Source organism: Lampetra fluviatilis, chromosome 37, assembly GCF_964198595.1.
Source record: "Lampetra fluviatilis chromosome 37, kcLamFluv1.1, whole genome shotgun sequence".
Lineage (NCBI taxonomy): Eukaryota > Metazoa > Chordata > Hyperoartia > Petromyzontiformes > Petromyzontidae > Lampetra > Lampetra fluviatilis.
Window position 1 is genome coordinate 3,539,848 of NC_136311.1, and position 21,693 is coordinate 3,561,540.

General features: G+C 47.3%; 1 protein-coding gene across 1 annotated transcript in view; it reads right to left on the reverse strand.

Moving 5' to 3' along the window:
- Positions 1–7,291: 7,291 nt before the first annotated feature.
- The window catches only part of RIMBP2 (RIMS binding protein 2), a 40,894-nt gene continuing 26,492 nt past the window's right edge, over positions 7,292–21,693 (reverse strand). Inside the window, exons 22-26 of the mRNA XM_078873968.1 lie at positions 21,485–21,588; positions 19,508–19,579; positions 18,527–18,595; positions 17,837–18,091; positions 7,292–14,308 (exon numbers count right to left, since the gene is read on the reverse strand). Coding sequence (XP_078730094.1) covers positions 14,120–14,308; positions 17,837–18,091; positions 18,527–18,595; positions 19,508–19,579; positions 21,485–21,588 — 689 coding nt within the window. The 3' untranslated portion in view covers positions 7,292–14,119. The remainder of the gene's footprint in view (positions 14,309–17,836; positions 18,092–18,526; positions 18,596–19,507; positions 19,580–21,484; positions 21,589–21,693) is intronic.

Consider the following 21,693-nt stretch of genomic DNA (forward strand, 5'->3'; position numbering starts at 1 on the left):
CTGGCGCTATCCGCTGTCTCTGTCTCTCTCGTGATAGTGCTGAGTCGTCATGGGTAAACCTTGGCCACCCTGCCCGCCCCGACTCTTTTACAAGTGCCCTGCGTGACCTTTGACATCGCCACTCCAGGCGGGGCTCTTGCGAGTGACCTCTGAAAAGACGGCGCTCCAATTGAGGAAAACCTCGCCACGTTATTGGCCTTCCCGAGAAAGTGATATAAAACTGTCTTATCTGCCAACGGTTAGGCATTTCTAAACAATATGAAACAAAACAATAAAGCACTCACATGCTCTTCCCATGACCCTCAAGTCCACACTGCCAAAAGTCTACAGAACAATTAAAAAAATCAGCTGACGCGACTCAACAAATTATCAAAGGCAAAAAAAGACACCGCGTACCGAACACACCATCGTACACCCAAACCTACACAAAAACGCTTTGATCTCTATTGACTAAGCGACATTAATACAATGTACAAAGGCCTACTATTTATCTTATTGGTTCTTTCGGTAAAGTCACGTATAAGGAAAGTAATAAAATAATAAAAACAAAACATAATAAAATAATTCTCACGACGTTTCGGCCACAACGCAAGCAGCCGTCCTCATGTGTCAAGGCGTCCCTTCCCCCTCCAACCCAGCTTAAATATACGCTGCCAAACCTGGTGTTGCCCATTCAGACGCTGTCTTTCCGACAGACCTGTTTTTCACCTGAGGACGGCTGCTTGCGTTGTGGCCGAAACGTCGTGAGAATTATTTTATGTTTTATTTTTATTATTTTATTATTTCCCTTCTACGTGACTTTACCGAAAGAACCAAGAAGATGAATCTCTGCAGTTACGAAAGCTTTAAATCGAAATTTAAGCCTACTATTTACTTCACTTTTCACGAGCTTGTTTCGTTGTTGTGGCCACTGTCTCATTGTTATCTGTGTTAATTGTAATGTCACTTTGTTTTCCTCCTGGAGCGATGTAGGCGGTGTGAGCTTCTCGATTTGCACATCGCGACCTCGCATCGTGACATCGTCTCGTTACAGCCACGGGTGACCTTTTAATCTAACGTGGTATCTTCATTTGGCAATTCACGTTGAAAGAATTGTTAGATTTTTACACGCTTTCTTTTAACTCACTCTGTCTGTTGTTGTCGTTGTTGTCGTTGTTGTATTCTCAAATCTTGTAACTCAATTTAACCCACTTCCCAATGTGGTATCAACTGCAAACTTGGTATACTTACGTCATACCGATGACAATACTATATTATATCATAAAAGATATATATTTTTAAACAATCTTTTTTTGGTTATGTTTCGGCTTGGGTCTAATTGTCCACGCTCAACTGACGTTGGCTGTAATTGGCCACGGTCCCTCACGTTATGGCAAGCTTCGGGGCCACTTCCTGGAGTCGTGGAGTTCTGCCATTACTAGTACATTTAATAAAAGCGTGTTTAAAAAAACGTGTTTTTAATATTACTTATTTTTAAACACAACAAAGCAATTTAGAAGAAAGTATTTTTTTACGAGAAAAATAAATTATCATCTCCAAATGTTTGGTGGAGCGGTGCCCAATGCCCTCCTAGTGGACAAACCGTGCCTGGTCCCCGGTCAAAACACGAAAGTAAATATTGAGACTGGGATCTGTGAGGTTTAAAGTGTCGGCAATACATTCCACCCCCTCAACCCAAAGACGATGGTCTGACAAGAGTTTCGGAGCGCTCAGTAACATGGCTGCAGTGAAGTGTTTTATGACTTCGTTTTGTGCCAGATTCACTGCCATTAATACAATGCTACAGTGAAATGCAGTGAAGTGTTTGATGACATACTTAAGTGCAAGATTCACTGCCATTAAATTTACACAAGATACAATTATACTCTACTAAATTTTTTGGTAAATATTATAGCTTCCGTCCTAGGATGGGCAAAACAAGGTAGTGTAATCATTATTATTTATTATTCGAATTATTTAATGTAATGATTATTTATTATGAAAAGTATCTAAATCAGGCAATGGTGATCATAAATTGGACCCACGTGCACAGTAGAGGCATGGATTTTGAACCGGTAAGCTGCATTCTACATTAGCTCCAATAATATACAACTTAAGTTGATGTTACTCGAATGTCAATCGAGTGACGGGAAACTCGGTAATGTTAATCGACCGTTGAGTGAGTTAATGTTGGTCGTTAAAAAATGTGCACAATGAAGACTTTCATGTTACAGTTGATTTCAATGTCTAAAATACTTGTTTAAAATGTTTAACATTGGTGCTCAATCCCATTTAACGGAGGAATTCAGTTGCGGTGTTGTGATATGAAATATATTGCAGGTACGAGATGTTAACCTATTTGATACTTTTGTTTTATTGTTTGCCGTTTTTGTACGAGTGATAATTGTTCATTTTGATCGATCCAACTCGAGTCGATAGATGTAATGGAACCTAAAAGTAAAAAACCTGAAAGTACACACATACTCTTAGGTTTCTTCGGTAAAGTCACGTAGGTAAAAAAATAATAACAATAAAAGAAAAGAATAATAAATGAAATAACTCAATGTGATTTAATAGTTATTTTCATTTATTATTATTTTATTTTATTATTTTTATTTTTTCCTACGTGACTTTAACGAAAATAACCTAAGAGTATGAATCCTTGCAGTCACGAAAGCTTCAAATCTAGAACAAGTACACACACTGGGTGTGTAAGTTTTATTGTTGTTTTAAAATAATGATACTTTCAACGTGAATTGCCTAACGAAAATACCATTTTAAGTTCATTGTAGAAACCGCTGCAACAACGCAGTATGATTTGTGCGGCTCTGAAGGCGTCCTCCGAGTGAGAGATTTCCCTTCTTCATTCGTTGCGATGAACTTCGCATTTTGTCCACGCCCTTTGACCCCCCTTCAGGGCGGTGAGAAGGGCGCCCGTGGTTGGTACGAGACGATGTCACGACGCGAGGTCGCACTGTGCAAATAGAGCAGCTCACACCGCTCACATCGCTCTAGTACAGTGGTTCTTAACCTTGTTGGAGGTACTGAACCCCACCAGTTTCATATGCGCATTCACCGAACCCTTCTTAATTGGAAAAATAAAATCGGATTTTTTCAAATTCAAAACATAGGTATATGTTTTACTGGTGCACAAAATGAACCGTGCATCAACATCACTGTGTTCAAAGAACAAAACCAGCAAAACATGATTTTCACACAAAAACATAATAATGAATACTTACTGCAAATCAATGTGACTTCTGCTGTTGCCTTTCAGAGACCAGTTCAGAAATGCGCGGCTTCACCTTGGCAAGTGCCACTCTCATATCATTTTCGCAACAAAGTCTGTTCCTTTTCTTCGTTTTTATGTCCAGCATCCTCGAAAAGGATTGCTCGCAAAGATATGTTGTAGCAAACGATATGGAAATCTCCAGGGATTTCTTAGCAATAAGAGGGTACGTTACCATTTGTTGACACCAAAACGTTGAGAGCGTTGTTGTTCTGAAGAGTTGCTGTTGAGCCTGGCTCTGCTGAATTTCAATGATTTCGTCGAGGTATTCATCATTGACATCTGCTGTCTCAACACTAAACGCGAACGGCTGTCTCACCCATGCTGGATATGACTCTCTTGTAGGGAAGTATCCGTCGAGAGACTTTGCAAGCTCATCTAAGTGTGTGGAAATTGCTTACTTCAGTTCCGCGGGTACAGACATGTCTCCGATTCCAGATACATCTTCGATATTACTTACATAGTCGTCCAGCAGGGGAAAGTTTGCGAAGTTATCGTTCTCTGTTCGTCGTTTCCATAACGGTAGCTTTTTTTGAAAAGCCTTCAGGTTTTCTTCCGCTTCAATGATGTTGACTCCACCGCCCTGCATCTGCTGATTGAGATGATTGAGAGCTGCGAAGATATCAGCCATGTACGCTAAAATGAGAATGAACTCAGAATTTTTGAAGCAATCTGCATGACAATATTGGTGCTCTTGCAAAAACAGGGCTAATTCCACACGCATGGCAAAAACACGATTCAGCACCTGTCCCCGGGATAACCACCGAACGTTAGAATGGTACAGAAGTACCTCGAATTCAGAGCCCATTTCTTTACACAGCTCACTGAAGATGCGGTGCCTCAGAGCACTATTTCGCACATAGTTCACGCATTCCACTACAATTTGTAATACTTCTGTCAGTTTTGGAGGCAAGGTTTTTGTTGCCAACGCATGCCTGTGCAGAATACAATGCGTAACAATGATGTGTGGTGCATCGGCTTTCACTAGCGCACCAAAACCACACTTTCTTCCCAGCATGACTGGAGCTCCGTCCGCACAAACTGCAGAAACCATATCCCACGAAAGATTGTTGTCTTTGAATAAGTCATCCACAAGTTTCCTCACATCGGCTGCCTTAGTTGTTGTTGTAAGAGGCTTACAAAATAAAAAAAATCTTCCTTTATCACGTCGTCTTTCACATAGCGCATGAATACAGCAAGCTGGCTTCGATTGGAAACGTCTGTGGTCTCGTCGAGTTGCAGGCTGAATTTTGCCGGGCTTGAAATCAGATCTGCAACTACTTGAGCCAAGATGTCTTTGCTCATGTCCTCTATTCTGTCGCTGATGGTGTCATTTGAAAGAGGAATTTGGGATAACTTAACTTCAGCCGCTTTTCCCAGCATGATATTCGCCATCTTCAACACAGCTGGTTTTATGAGTGTTTCACCAATGGTGTGTGGTTTGCCCTGCTTTGCGATCAGGTAAGCAATTTCGTACGATGCTGTGAGGATCGGTTTGTTGATGGGTGCAAAGCCGAGAACAGGCAGAGTAGCATTTTCATCGAATCTGGCTCTCTTCACCTTGAATTCAGCGAGCGTTGTGTTCTTGTATTCCCCATCTCCATGCAGCTTAAGGAAGTGTTCCCTTAGTTTTGCCGGTGCTAGACTAGAATTGCTCAACTTGGCATTGCAAATCATGCAGTTAGGACGCTGACTCCCATCACGTTCCTTTATACATGTGAATCCATATTGTACATATTCGTCCGACCACTTTTTTTTGCTCGACATAGTTAGTATGAAGGGATTAAAATATTAAGAAAGAAATCACACGACGTACCATCACGACAGTCACAAGTCGACTACCGAGCGCACCAAATTCCCTGCAGCACAGAGAGGCCAAGCGATGTAGCGTGATCACTTGCAGCCAATGATGGCCAAGCCGGACGTGTCATCACGAATCATATGAGTCAGGTGTGTGTCTTAACCTCCGCCGAACCCCTGAGCCTGACTCACCGAACCCCTGGGGTTCGATCGAACCCAGGTTAAGAGCCACTGCTCTTGTAGGAAACAAAGTGATGTTACAGTTACCACAGATAACAATGAGACAGTGGCCACAACAACGAAACAGGTATCTAATGAAAAGTGGACTAAGTAGGTGGGTGTACGACGATATGTGGCTGTTGTTGTACAGTACGCGGTGTCTTGGTTGCCTTGGATAATTTGTTGAGTCGTGTCAGCTGATTTTTTTTTATTGTTCTTTAGGCTTTTGGCAGTGACAAAGGGGTTGTTGTAGTGTGGGCGTGAGGGTCGTGGGAACAGCATGTGAGTGCTTTGTTGTTTTGTTTATTATCGTTTATAAATGCCTCACCGTTGGTAGATAAGACAGTTTTATCACTTTCAAGGGAAGGCCAATAACGTGGCGAGGTTTTTCTTAATTAGAACGCCGTCTTTTCAGAGGTCACTCACAAGAGCCCCGCCTGGAGTGGCGATGTCACTGGTCATGCCGAGTCGGGTCGATGTCACGGGCCGCCACTGGAAACGCCCAGAGATGCGTGTACTGTGTCGCAGTCTACCTGCTCAGCCACTGGTACCCAAACGCCCCAGCATTTAAACCCTCCGAGATAGGGCAGGGGAGAGAGAAGACGGAGCTCAAAGTTGGGGCGCGTTGTTCCTGACCTCACTTGGAAGAACAATAGACTATAATACTTTAACTTTTGGGCTTTTGTTTATTGAGTCGACTGGCTGGTCATTGGGAATGCTGGGAAATGTCCATCCGTACACCTGGTAAAGGTGCAGCCCAGGAATATACTTGCTCACATAACCACGAGTATAAGGGCCCTCCATTCGAGATCGAAGGTCCCCCCCCTCTCGAGGAGGTCATTTGGCTGCTCTTCTTCCACACTGGAAAAGGTGGAAGCAGCGACACTTAACCTCAACACACGTGGCCTACTCTGTAGAGCAGTGGTTCTCAACCTGATCCAACATGGTTCTGATAAATAAATGTATGAATAATGAACGTCAATATTTTAACCAATTGTCCATTTTGTGAGGTATATCCTAACTAGCTCAAGTAACTGCGAGCGAATACAAAAAAAATAGTCAACGGACGCCATGCATGTGTAAGTGACTCAACTCGGAGGCAGTAAGACTTGGAGGCACTTATTTTATTTAACAAGCACCATTGGGATAACACACAACACCCTACGTGGGTGCACACTTATTATTAAGACCATCTATTGTCAGCGGCACTACTTAGTTAGAACGGTTAGTAGGCTGTCTGACTAGCAGCGCCCCGGGATGGTGAAGACGGAGACGACGACGAGGAGATGGTGACGACGGTGAACTTGAGCAGGACAACGGGGATCCCACTTCCAGCAACAGCCCCGAGGCCCCCCACAGGGGCCCCCCTTATACTCCCAGCGTGGCCTCGCTCCGCCCTGACCACGCCCCCTTTCTGGAACCTACCAGCGAGTTCCCGGGGCTTTCTGATGGGCACCTTCTGTGACCTTTCCCCGAGATGTCCCCCTCTGGTATATATCGTGGCCTGCTGACGCGAGTACTGCCGTACACCGCAGTTACCCTTTTCCGCCAGCAGCCAGCGCTATGTCACTACACATGCGTGACAGAATTTGTTCGCGCCCGCTGGTTACTCTTGGAAATCCGCATTGTTTACGATCAGTGAGTTTAGAAAGGTCTTTTATATAATTCTAGATTACCATATGGATTTTAATATTTTCGTAGTTATTTTATATTGGCAGATTCATACACGATTATTCACCAATGACTCTTATGTACGATATAATTTCACACATTTATAAATCACCCTCACGTACCCCCTGGGACATTGCCGCATACCCCCGGTTGAGAACTACTCCTGTTGAGGTCGCTGTTCTCCCAGCAGTGGCATGAGCAAGCAATTGTAGGGCTCCACCGTTACCTTTTCTCTAATTAAAATAATACTGTAATCTGGAAACCAGGTGTAGAATAGCAATTAGCAGACCACCTTGGCAAGGACTGTGACAATGCAGGAACACACGGATGGGCTTTGATTTAAAAATATACCAACACTTTATTACAGTATCATGTAAAAAGGGTGGGTTTGGTATGTACACAGAATGTACAGCATGCACAGCCACACGGACACCACCACCATCGCTACAGACGTCACCACAGAGAGCACACAACACACGCGCGCACTGCAGGCCACTGCCCACACCAAAACTGAAACGCGAACGAAAAGTGAAAATGGGTTCAGGCCCTTGTAGAGTTACAGTCGGCGCGGGGGCTCGCATGAGTGCCAGTTGACTCGGAATCAGGGCTAGAGCTAACGTTGGGGTGGTGAGTGTCTTCCATCCGCAAAATTATCACACATTGTAACACGGGGATTTTATTTACGTTTCTGATTTTCATAGCTGACGGAAGGGCCTCCACTCCAGTGGGCTTTAGAGGATGCATCGCATGTGGTGGGGGTAAAGTGTGGCTACTTGCACCTCTTCAAAGACGTCTGGCCAGCATGGAAAAGCAGGCCAAACTCCAACCGCAAGAGGTGGTCACATTTTTTAAACCAAGTGTGCGGCAGTTAATGAAAAATGGGTCATGTTGCCAAGGTGGCGTCAGGGTCAGCATTACGGTCTGGTTGGCATCATCTGGTCTGGCCTAAGGTAGTTACGACTGAGGCTAGGACTGGGTTAAGTATTGTTTTTTACTTTTACGGTTGTTGAACATGGACGCAATGGCCCACCATGCCAAGACGCCATCAACAAACAGCACGATTTGAAGGTATTGCAGATCAGAGTTAATACATTTATTGAAATGAGCAAGGTTATACGAATTTGGAAAACATTGATGATGTGAAGGAATTAAATGTTGAGCAGTGCGTGGGAAGAAGCAGAAAGGGGTTTTTTTTGCCTGCAGTGTGGTGGTTGAACACAAGTGTTGTGGTTATTGATCGTGCTTGGTTTTGGTTGGGTGGTGTAGCTAGGGCTAGAGTCTGATTGAGTAGTTGTTTGTGTGACGGTCTAATCATCTTTGAGTTGGGCTCGGATCTAGTTGGCTCGTGTGATTTGGGTCAACGCAGGGCTGGGGTTTTGTTTGGCTAACATGGCTATCAAGGTCTCTGTTGAGCCAACGCACTCAGGCTTTCTCCGCCTCAAAGTGGCCTTGTCACATTCGAGTCACCTTTCACTGTTGGTGTTCACGGTGCACAGAGACGTCATAACATGACCCTCGACAGCCGACGAGGCCCCAAATCCCATTGCCCTGCAGTGCCACTCTACACGAAGCCCACATCGACACCAGTCATCGACATTCCCAGCAGGACTCTTGACGGTTTATACGAAACAAACCCAAAGTAAAATAGAATTATTAAAACTTAGGTGGTAAATTAATAACCAGAGAGGAAGAAAAAAAACATGTTTTTTTGGCATTTGGCCAAAATAGATATATTACCACGGATGGAATTGAGACGTCCTTAAATGTATCACCAATAAACTGAGTTACATGCTGAACCGATAAATACTCTTATGAATAAATAACAAGCCAACTGACAAAGGACAAACGCTGGGGAACCCATGTCCTTTTGTGTACAGAACCACAGTGTCGCCGCGTTCAATGGCCCGAGCCGACACTGCGAAATCGGAGTCAGTGACACGGGGGGGTCGCGACCCTTCCGCCCGCTATCTTTTAAGTGAGCAGAGTCAATACACGCGGCTGGAAATTTGCCAAAGTCAGCATACAGGGCATTGACTGCAAATGCACGAGAACGCGCACGTGCCTTGGTATTATGGATTCTGCAGCTCGTAAATTACGAAAGAGTCATTGCTGAAGCTGGCATGATCTTTGTGTTGGGGGTGAGGGTTAGAGGTAGCGTGAATGGGTTACTGAGTATTGGTGTGGTCTCGGGGATGTGTTATAGTCATCAACATGGTCACTAGGGGTGTAACGAGTGTCACTAACACCCACCCTGGGTGATTTGATTAATTTTGGTAAATGTAACAGCATCCAGCATCTGCAGGGGTCACGTGGACAAATAACACATTCGGATCTACAAACGCCATTGCTTGAAAATGTGATGCAATGCATGTATTATCAGCTTCATAATCAACAATGATCGATGAATCGATGCATAATTATACCCCGAATAGTTACACTGTGGTTCACACAAAAAAAGGTGAAGTTACTTTTGGAGTGAGCCCATATGCACTGGGGGGTAAAGCTTGCGTGTTGTATAGAGTTTAAGTTATCGATAAGTGAGGATCATTTCAAGAGTTACTTGGTCAGCAAACTTTTCAAAATTTGCTTCGCAAAAAGGGCGTTCAACACAGAAGCTAAACTTGACACCATCCCGTGTCTCAGCTCAAGCGTGACTTTACTGTGGCGTCTGCATGTGTCATTACCAACAAAGTCAAAACTCAGCTGCACGCATCATCTCTAACCTTCCCTTCATCTCTGTTTGCACCCCTCTCCTTCAATAACTTCATCAGCTTCCGATCTATCACCACTGTCTCTTTAAATTGCTCACCTTGGTTTGCAAAGCTTTGCATAGACTGCCCCCCCCACCTTACCTCTCTTCTCTCATTTCCTGATATGTCTCATCATGTCCACTCCGGTCACAAGCTGCATATCGTCTTGCCGTCCCTCCGCCGCCCTGCGCCCAGTCTCGCTTTCGCTCTTTCTCTCTACTAATACACCGGAACAAACTCTCTCTCCACGTCAGACTCTCCCCCTCGCTTCCCTCTTGTCGCTCTGCCCTCAGGTCCTATCTTTTCCCATTCCTCATCTGCCACCTCTACCTGCACCACCTAATGCCCCTAACACCTCCCCAGCCCCAGCCTTCCCCTCGCTCCCTCCACCCTCGTCATTACCCCATCCCCCATGTTCCCCGAGCACTACCTCATCTCTAGTCAGTGCCCCTACCCTCTTGTTCCCTGAACCTTGCTTCACCCCTGCCCTTCAGGGCAGCCCAACTGCTTGGCCGCCACACCACCACGGCCCCTGCTCCCTCAATCTACTCTCATTTACGCTCAGCCTAGCAACCCATTTACCCTATCATTCCGTGCACTCACTTCATATCATACCATCCACCTTCACGCTACCCCTTGCTTTCAGCCTCATGCACGATCACACTCCACCCATTACTCTTTCAACCTCCTGCACCATCGCCTCCTTCCCCTGCTGCCACAACTCAGAGTCCTTTTCCGAACCTGGTCACTAGCGGCCGCACGAGCCCATGCTTCCCTTATTTTTCCATTTTGTACCAGTCGGCAAGCATTGTCAAGCTCCTCGGTGAAAGGCGCTTTATAAATCCAGAATAGAATAGAAAATGTGAAAGCTTAAGCAGAGACCATTGAAATGCACTGCCAAAGCATCTTCCTGTTGAAACAGACAAATTTCAGGGATGCCCAGAGGCTCCAGGATGCCCGGCGTTGAAGGCCCAGGGTAGAATGCCATGTGGGACCCATTCATTAATTTGTGGCAAAAGAAACAGGCTCGTTGAGGGGCCCTATTTTTTGTGCGAGGCCCGGGCCAAAATGCACAAATTCCCACCCAGCTCTGGGGAGCCCTGGGAATGATCCAAGCGCACGCGGTGGCGACGCGCAACATCAGCAGCCACCCTCCAGCCCAAACTCCTAGGGCCCTTACTGAAAACCCTCCAAGCGAGAGCCCCCTTCCTATCCCCGAGTCTCGGCATTAACGGTCGGCCTCCTCCCCCGACGAGGGTCTCGAGCACAGACAAGCCGGTGGGCAGGCGCAGCCAAGGGGAAGCAAGCCCCGCGCTGCACAGCAGTTGGCGTTCCTGTAAACACGAACGCAGCAAGCCTCACCTTAGTTCTCGCCATTAGCCTACGGCTGTTAGACACAAAAGCAATTACCCACCATTGTATGAAGAGCCCTGGTAACGAACGAGCAATTGATGCGCTCGTCTCCATCTTGCGGTTTCTAAGCCAGTGGTGGAAATTCTACATTCACATTGCCGGGGCCAGTCTCTCCAAAGGACAACCGCCGTTATTCCGACTTATTTTGCCGACGGCAGAGGGACGATGTGCTCACTGTTTTCGCAACCTTCTGACCACGAGTGAAGAGCTGTCACCACCCACGCCACCCAGCAGGTTTGATGGAGTTGTAAACACGTCTATATCATTCGATGTTTAAACTGTTAATCCTGTGGGGGGATAGGTCGTCTAATTCACAATGTGCAGTTTGATTTGACTTGAAGAATATTTATAAGGATTCGTGAAATTTCCTTCAGCATTGCACAAAGTGCTAAATTCCTACATTTTAAACAGGATCACAAAACTGAGACATGAATTTTCAATGTCCGGAAATGATTTGGTAAGATCACTGCAGTGTTTAAACACATCCATTTAAAGTACTCTATACCACGTGGTGTGCTCTATACCACGTGGTGTGCTCTGATCCTCCAATGTATTATTGAAAAGAATGTTGAACAAATTATATGCGACATTGGTATTGCACTTTCACACACGCACACTCTCGCACTCGACTCTTCAAGCCTCGAGGGGCAAAAGAATCCGGGAAAACCTGGTTCCCATTCCCGCGTGGTCTGTACTGTGTCGCAACCACTCGCCCCATCGCTCCACCGCCACTGTGCCTCACACGTGGCTCCCATATGCCTTCACATCAAATCTGATACTCCTTCCATAAACACATAGGGTAGCGTTACAGTCCGGTGTTTGGGAAAACAACGAATAAAACAGGCCTTTTTTTAAAAATACCAACAATAATGTACAAAAGAAGCACAAGTAGAGCGACAATAACAATCGAGCATGCTATTTTCATCATATGTATAAGACTACAGCCTCCGCCTTGTGCTATGGCCATTCACTGTTAAAAGTTAAGTTTAGAAAAGAAGGTCAGAAACTCAATCCAAAGTTAGTTTTTTTTTGCATTGCCCAAAAATGTCAACACAGTAGTACGGGGGGGGGGGGGGAGCACGCAAGAGTCACTGGAGTGAGGTTAGCGAGTACGTGGGCTAGTAGTGGGTGGCAGCAACATTTACAGGTTTTTTTTTGCTATCGGTCACCAGCACGCGTTATCTGCAATGTGTAAGCGCAGGGACGTCTGAAAGGACGTTCACCCATCGGGTTAAGACCACACTGCCAGGGTCCTCTTCTATACTGATGCCATCTTTCACCAGCGGCACAAACACAGATGTGACATTGATATGAATCTGGAATTCTGCTAACACTTTTTTTGTAACTAACATTAAGCACCGTAGACAGTCATGGAACGCAGTGACGCTCAATGGGACTTTAAAAAGGAGAATTCTAGGAGGGTGCAATACCTGGGAAGGGTCAGGGGCCACCACCACGGCCTAACGCAGTGAGGATGAGCACGGTAGTGTCGCGTTTGTTACCACCACTGAACGAATCTTAGGGGTGCAACACGGATGCACTGCAGTGTACGGTAATATCGTGGGATACAGAACGACTAATACTGCTTCAAGCACAGGACGGTCAAGGAAGGTCTGCCGAAAGTTACTGGCAAGAGGACAGAATCCGAATCCCAGGGGAAAACTGCGCACTTAAGGCTGGGCAGAGTCTGCCGACATGCTGTGTACGTACGTGTGTTTAACCCTGAGGCTTAGACTTGTAAATATGGCCATCGTTATCACTTAAAGCAGAGAACACGGAAGCGGGCTTGACTCAGCCGTGTGTCGCGTCGGTCCACGGGGCGTTGTGGGAACACTGTAGTGGTGGTGTGGAGCGATGGCTTGTCAGAGCTGGGGCAGCGTGGGCACCACACCCCACGGCGGGGACATTCACTTCATGCACATGGTTCATATTCGTCAGGTCCGTTGCACGTGAACATTTGAAAATGTAATTTTTTTTGTGCATAAAAACGATATATATTTTTTTGCCACCTTCGTTGCATCTCCGCACGACAAAACAGGAATAAGTTCGAGGTCCAATGCAGCACAAATACAAACTTATCACGCGGATCCTTTCCGCCGAGAAGTCCGCGCCGTGGCTTTGTCGGCGTCAGGCGCAGAGCAGCACTCCCTCGCATCTTTAGGCACAGCTTCTCGCGTGCTAACGAACGCACACTCGCTCGCTCCCACGCACCGCACCACGCACCGCACGCACGCACGAACACATGCTTTCCCAATCCTGGCACGGACCCTATGTGTGCTGTCCCGAGTAGCTGCACGGCAGGGGGCTCACAAGTCCCTTGATGGTGATTGCTGGTCCTGTTAGGATGATTTACACGTTCCTTTGAAATTGCAATTGTGTATTTGGTAAAATTAGAAGCAGGTTTTTTTTTTAAACAATGATTTAAAAATAAACGTCTTTAACCCTCAAGAATGCAACTTAAACGAGATTCAACAAAGCCCTACATCTTGGAGCTCTTGGGCACTGCTGTAGGGTGCTTTTTTTGCCGCCGATGAATGTCAGTGTCCACGATGTTTCGGCCATTCCCGTGCAAAATGCACCAATTTCCTTGGAATTCCCCTGTAAATATCACCAACGTCCACAAGCGCAGGTTCCTCCGCATTTGTCCAAAAACACAACGCAGCGACACTGTATGCTACAACACATGCTGGAGAATATAAAGGAATGCATCGGTGCATGGAAATTCAAATGTCCTTTTTACGTGGGCTCTCGTTTGGCATGAAGAAGTCCAAATGTGCACATCTATGCAACTGCGGCCGAACCCCCACAGAGTAGAGGAACCCCGTTTTCTTCTCCGCTTTGTGCACTTAAAGTCGTCGCTGCCACTCGTCTTCCTTCTCAACAACTATGAAGGACAATTCTTTGACCTCTCGGGGGTTATGATCATTTCGCTCTTCGGCAGTTTCTAATGCCAAGCTCTTTCTTCCTCGTCATCCATCGACAAGGGCCACCACCCTCTTCACTTGCCGAGCTTCTTGAGCAGCTTCTTGCCCTTGGACAGAAGGCCGCGCCGCTTCCCCGGAGAGCCGTCCCGGCTGCTCGACGGGCTGCCTGCTCCGCGTGCGCGCGTAGGTGACCCGGCTGACGAGGACCCCGGCGACGAAGAGGTCATCGCCCTCGAGGCGCCCATCCTGGCCGCCCGATCCGCCTGAGGCCAAATACCGCGAGGGAAACAAATGAATGAAAACGGAGGCAGAGAGATCGACGATTTATCCATTTCAATGTAAGTCGTTTTGTTCTTTAGTTGGTTGTGCATTATTGACTTCATTGTATCATAGACGTGTTGAATTTACGATAATTTTGGGCATGCTTGTGAGTTATTACAACGCAAGGCCTAAATTGTAATATGCACTTTGTTTCGTGCGATTCACAGGCCAAGAATTGTAATTGGAACGTGATCATTTGCTCGCGGTAAAAGTGACACATCTATCGCGTGATTGTTATAAACTGTCGGATACACAATATTCCACGGTAAACAGCTAGTACTGTGTAAATATCAGGCACTGCACAGCAAAACTAAAAATGTAAATGAACAACAGAATTGGCAACTAAAGTTTGCTCAAATCCCATTTACCACATTATGTAAACTCTACTAGGCATCGTAAATCTCAATGTACTGTATAGCTGTGGTTATTTCATCAGCTTGATATGCCAGGAATCGAAAGGCAAAACTCAGGGATGTTTCACCTGTGAGATGGACACCGATGCTTTTTCACTGCTGTATTATCTTGGTAAATGGAATTTTCTCCCAGGCATCGTGGGTTTAATTTTTTAAGGAGGAAAGTAATGCAATGGAAATAAAACTGCATTGGGACCAAACGTGCGTCAGTGTGATCGCAATAAAATTTTACTGCCCAGGGAACAGAAACGCAGCAAAAAACAGCTCGAGTGCTAAAAGGTCATCTTCATTTAACTCTAGCTTTGATAAGTTTGAAATATCAGCAAAACATTTTTATTCATGCTAAGGTCTGACGAGCGCGTGATGTCATTAAACGAACGCGTGATGTCATTAAACGAGCACGTGATGTCATTAAACGAGCGCGTGATGTCATTAAACGAGCGATTGAATACCATGCTGCGCAACTGAGATTCATCAAATCGAGAAAAGAAACAACGCAATTTTCCCTGAGGACGGCTCCACTTGTAACCAAAAATAAACCCAGCAGAACTGGCTTAAGCGCCTTACCTCGCACAGCCAAGCGCAGAACTGCATCGCTTACGTGTTTGCTGCACATCCCAATGAGGCCACTGGCGTCATGTCATGAAACAAAAGCGTAATTTCCAACTCGCAGGAAGCGGTGCATCGCCCGTCATAGAGAACAGCCCCTGGAAGGTGACGTTATCCTCACTGGGCGGTGCACCTCACACACTCAGCTCTAGCGACATTTGTCGTGCGGCAATCGAACCGATATTTTTTTGTCCCACTTGACTCTTTCCTCCTTAACTACAGCATCGTCTCACGCACGCCACGAGGCAGCACGCATCATTGTACATCTCGAATCTTACAGCAACCGGCCGAGCTGGATGAAGATACCTTCGTACGAGGTCAACTGACATCCGTTCCGACTTGTCGTGCAGCAGCTATAGCCAGGGCGGTGTGAAGAGGACACTCCAATCACAGCCCAGGGTCACCCCCACAAAACAAATACTGGACCGCAGGACTCGGTTGCTTACAGTACAGGAGCAGTCTTAAATGAACGGCAATGAGAGTGTCGCACTCTCTCGCGATTCGCATTTTTTTATGCGGGGGCCCAGATGGCAGGAGGCGATGGTCCGGATTTCACTGTAAATCGTTGGCCCTCAATGCGAACGCAAAAACTGCGTTTGGTTCACGTGCGCTGCTGCCGGCAAGCCGCAAGCGGATCCCAGGGCTGAGGGTAAGGCACGGCACGAGTGGCGAGTTCGCGTGCCCGCTGAACTGAAAAATGAGGCAACCGACAAGCGCAACCTGGGCAGCCTGCGTTAACCTGAGCCCCGGGTTGGAAAGGTACCTTCGCCGAGTCTGGCACACTTACGTGACTCCTACTAGGTCAGTGTTAGTTAGCGTGTGAAATGCACGCTCTTCTTCTGCAGGCGGCGACGGGATGGCAGAAGAGAATAAAACAAACAAACAAAAAAACAGTTACATGGTGTGCAGCCAAACAGGACACAAGAGAACAAAAAAGGCAAAACGAACTGAAAAAAGCATGAGCAAAACCAGACGAGAGATGATGAAAGTGAGACGTGATGTGGTTGGGGTTAGCAGGGCTGCCCAGGGGTTCCTGGAGTGAGTCCCGAGGCACGCTGCTTCGTGGGGTCTCCTTATTCATTCGCGACAACAACATAGGCTCGTTTTGGGGCCCTCTTTTGTGTGAGGCCTGGACCAAATTGCCCCTATCCTAACCACCTATGGGCAGTCCTGGGGGTTAGTGTTTGGTGAAGATGGACAAATTAAAGCGGACAATGATTGGACACATGCAGCAGCACGACGCCACATCCAACGGGACCCGGGCGTCAGCTCTAGGCAGCCCTACGTGTCTCTATCCCGACAATGAGCATTCCCCTGGAAGATATTACAAGCATTCACTTCTCACAGTAAAAGTGTGCGTGTGCCAACGCAGGGGATTCGTGCCAGTGGCTGGAACTGCGTGACCGGGGTCACGCAACAGGGCTGGACTGTCGGTAGATCACAATTCACAGCCCCTCAACTGCCTGAATCTAACTCTGTTTTCTGGGTTCGTAACACAGCACACTAACCATTGCACTAACGCACTCCAAATACACATACATACATACGTGCATACACATGCACAGAGCCACACAGTTGGAATTGATTGTCCCGCTATAGCCTTATTAATGAGTTGAGCAACATAAAAACAAACAAAGACAAAGATCCCCCGTACAGCCTGAACAGACTGTTGGGGCAAGTGCTGTTAGCGAGTACCTATGAAGGCCGGCACGGCACACGAAGGGGTGGGTGGCCAACATCACACCGGGCCGCCTTTGTCTCCCCAGTGGTGATGTTTACACACCACACCAGGTACTAATTTGAGGCTGAGTCGACCTAGGGGAGGTTCATGACTGGTTCAGATGATCTCCACTGGTGATGGCTGTGAGCGGGAATGGAACTCAGATCGCCAGGTTCGTCGCGCAGAGCACTAACCTCTACACTACCGCTCCCCACTACATAAAGACAAACATGCACAAATACACAAATACTGTACATTAGTTCATTAATCAATTAAACTCAAAGTTTACAAACATATTCATACGATATACAAGCACAGTAAAATTTTAGAAGACGCTGATTGGGCTGTCTGATCACGTCATTTTAATTCGGTGTTGATTCTCCCTGCCCCGTGTGACCTTCACCGCCGCTAACTTTGCACCATGATCCTCATAGTTTGCAAGGTCACAGGGTGATCGTGCCCTTGACCTCGGTCACGACCTCACGCCAGCTACACCCAGAACTGGTCTATCGGCCTTAACAAATCCCATTCTGAACTGATCCTCTGACCTGAACCACAAATCCAAACTGGTCAGCTGACTCAAACCTTGGAAGGTTCACCCCCACTCTCATCCCCATCCTGAACCGGTGACCTGACCGTGACCTTGTCCCAGAACCACAAACCAGGTAGCTGACACGGCCGATGCTCCCAGCTCCAGGCGGAGAGCGGCTCGCGAGCTGGCACCGTACCCGTTTATCTTTGCGGTGAGTGGCGTCGCGGGGGTCACGGAGGTCGCGAAGGTCCCTGGGCTCGCGTGCCTCCCGCTCCCTGTGGGGGGGCTCCCTGTGGGGGTCCCGCGGGGGCTCCCTCGGCGGATCGCGGTGGGGGTCGCGGTGGGGGTCGCGGTGCGGGGGGTCCCTCCGCTCGCGCGGATCCCGGGAGTCGCGTGGCGGGGGCGGGTATCGCGACAGGGGCGGCGAGGTGCCTGCCTCGCTCAGTGTGACCTGCGGAATGCGTACACGCACCTACAACTCCAACGGCCGCCGTTCGTCGCCACTACGTGATGCTGACGTCACCAAAGCACTTTAGCCAGGCTAGGTGCACCTTGAGGCCGTCACGTGAAGTGTGGAATGCTCCCTTGAAAGAAGTCACGGGACAGAACCAGCTGTTATGGGCCTGCAACTGCCCAGTAGGCCGATCTTGACATCGGCAAGTCCACTCGGATCCAATTCCCCCAAACCATATCAACCTGTCTGTTCATTTGGCCATGCCACACTCATTTAGCCCTCTCTAGATGGCCAAATAGAAAAGGCTTGGGCAAGCAGTCACTGCACATTTACTTATTCTGTGACGTGAACAACCACCCTAATCCACAAAACCATCACAGACAAACACACGATCTTCATCGATGTGGTGGGCATCCGTGCTCCGGGCGTTACCTCTACATCGTCTGGAACTTCCTCCAGGAAGTTCGATGGAACAAGGCCTCTCATTCCGTTCAGTTCCCCCTGCGTCCACAGCACAACCGCACGGCAGAAGAATAAACACAGACACACATCTACGCGTCATCCACATGCACACGCCAATGTTGAATATATTACACAAATGCATCAAGTTTACAATAAATGGTGAGAAATACTCTTAAGAGTATCTATTAACAACTGTATCGGCCATTATGTCAACGAGAAAATATATTCAATGTCGAAATTGTAAATACTGTACCGCATTATGGGAGGCTATAATCCAGAGCATCAGCCGCTATTATCGAGTACAAATAACTTACTATGAGCTGTCACGGAGGATCATAGTATCACGTGACATTACTCCATTTTATATATTAAAGTGTATGAGAGTGATGTCCTAGTGATGTCACTAGAGTGCTATAATGCAGTGGCTAATTAAGGCGAGTCTTTTTTCTCATTAACAAAGTTTCAGACCCGTGTCGGACAGCCCGAGACGCACACAACCCAGGCGTGTATCCGCAAAGAGAAGAGCGACTTATTTTCTGTTCGTTCCTGCGAAGCAGAGGTGGGGAATCTTTTCTATGCCGAGCGCCAAAGAGGACTTTCAAATACCTTTGATGGGCAACCACATATCACCACACACCTGAGCCACTACTGCCACTGCAAGAGGCCACTGCAGTAACAAATGACTCGGTGCGCTCGATTTAGAAACACGGTGTGGTTGCCAGGTAGAAAATATTCCCCCCTCTAGGATGCGATTAGCACGGCTACGATGCTCGCAGAGCGCCGGATACGTATCGTTGGCGGGCCGCTTTGAAGCGGTCGTGCGCTGTAGGCTCCCCGCCGCTGTTAGAGAGCGGGACGAGGCGAGCGATTTGCTGTCGTGCGACGGCTTTCTCATCATCGAGTCATGGTTGCAAGCGACGGGACACGCGACGAGGGCGGACTCCGGCGTACGTAGTAGAAGCCGTCCTCGTCCATCTCCCCGTACACGAAGATGATGTCGCCCGCACAGAACGTCAGCTCCATCTGAGGCAGAGGAACGCTTCGTCAACATCTCATCCGACACACACACACACAACAACCTCGTCACTCCCAGCCACTTATTTATAATTACGGGCTATTGATAATAATTATCATTAGCAATGACAACATTGTAGTAACAATAATAATACAGTGGCAATCGTTATATAATAAAATTGTATAGTCCGCTGAAGGGAGAAACAGGACTGGTTAAGATATCACTTGCTGCTGATTTTAGCCTTGGCCAGGAATCAAACTCAGCTGACCCCAAGGTGGAACTAACGGTCACAACACAATGCGTCCCTGCTGAAATGTGCATGAACCAGGGTCATCATCTCCATTGGTAGACCTGATCCTGCAGCATATATTCCACATTCTTGCGGCCGAGGCCAGTCCATCCATAGGTCACCAACACGCACAACATGGTACTACTGTAATTGTATCGACCCTGGAGTCGACCAATCAAGATTGAATATGTAGCCGCCTGATTGTGAGTTCAGAGTGGCAACCAGCCGGATGGAGACATCGTGGTTGGTAGTGATGTTGAAAGTGATGTTAGTAATCATGATGGCAGTGATAGTGATGGCAGTGATTGTGATTATAACAGTGATGGTGATGGCAGTGATTGTGATTCTAACAGCGATGGTGATGGAATTAATTGTGATTACAACAACAGCGATGGTGATGGCAGTGATTGTGATTATAACAGCGATGGTGATGGAAGTGATTACAACAGTGATGGTGATGGCAGTGATTGTGATTATAACAGTGATGGTGATGGCAGTGATTGTGATTCTAACAGCGATGGGTGATGGAATTAATTGTGATTACAACAACAGCGATGGTGATGGCAGTGATTGTGATTATAACAGCGATGGTGATGGCAGTGATTGTGATTATAACAGTGATGGTGATGGCAGTGATTGTGATTCTAACAGCGATGGTGATGGAATTAATTGTGATTACAACAACAGCGATGGTGATGGCAGTGATTGTGATTATAACAGCGATGGTGATGGAAGTGATTACAACAGTGATGGTGATGGCAGTGATTGTGATTCTAACAGCGATGGTGATGGAAGTGATTACAACAGTGATGGTGATGGCATTGATTGTGATTACAACAGCGATGGTGATGGCAGTGATTGTGATTACAACAGCGATGGTAATGGCAGTGATTGTGATTCTAACAGCGATGGGTGATGGCAGTGATCGTGATCGTAACAGCGATGACGATGACGGCAGTGATTGTGATTCTAACAGCGATGGTGATGGCAGTGATTATGATTACAACAGCGATGGTAATGGCAGTGATTGTGATTCTAACAGCGATGGGTGATGGCAGTGATCGTGATCCTAACAGCGATGACGATGACGGCAGTGATTGTGATTCTAACAGCGATGGGTGATGGCAGTGATTGTGATTACAACAGCGATGGTAATGGCAGTGATTGTGATTCTAACAGCGATGGGTGATGGCAGTGATCGTGATCCTAACAGCGATGACGATGACGGCAGTGATTGTGATTCTAACAGCGATGGGTGATGGCAGTGATCGTGATCCTAACAGCGATGACGATGACGGCAGTGATTATGATTCTAACAGCGATGGGTGATGGCAGTGATTGTGATTACAACATAGATGGTGACGGCAGTGATTGTGATTCTAACAGCGATGGGTCATGGCAGTGATTGTGATTACAACATAGATGGTGATGACAGTGATTGTGATTCTAACAGCGATGACGATGACGGCAGTGATTGTGATTCTAACAGCGACGGGTGATGGCAGTGATCGTGATTCTAACAGCGATGGCGACGGCAGTGATTGTGATTACAACAGCGATGGTGACGGCAGTGACGATGGCGCCGCCGTGTGCGCGATGTGCTGCCCGGCCACCCGCCACGCACCTCGATGTCGATGTTGGGGGAGCTCTCCCTCGGGTCGTAGTCGAAGAGCGCCACCATGCGCCGAGTGGCCACCGAGGCGAGGCGCCCTCCCGCGCGGTTCCGCTCTGCGAAGAGGGCAGCAAACCACGGGGGCAAGGGCGGATAGTGGGGGGGGGGGGGGCAGCACCACACGCGCGTCTCGCTCACGGTAACATCGTCATCATCATCAT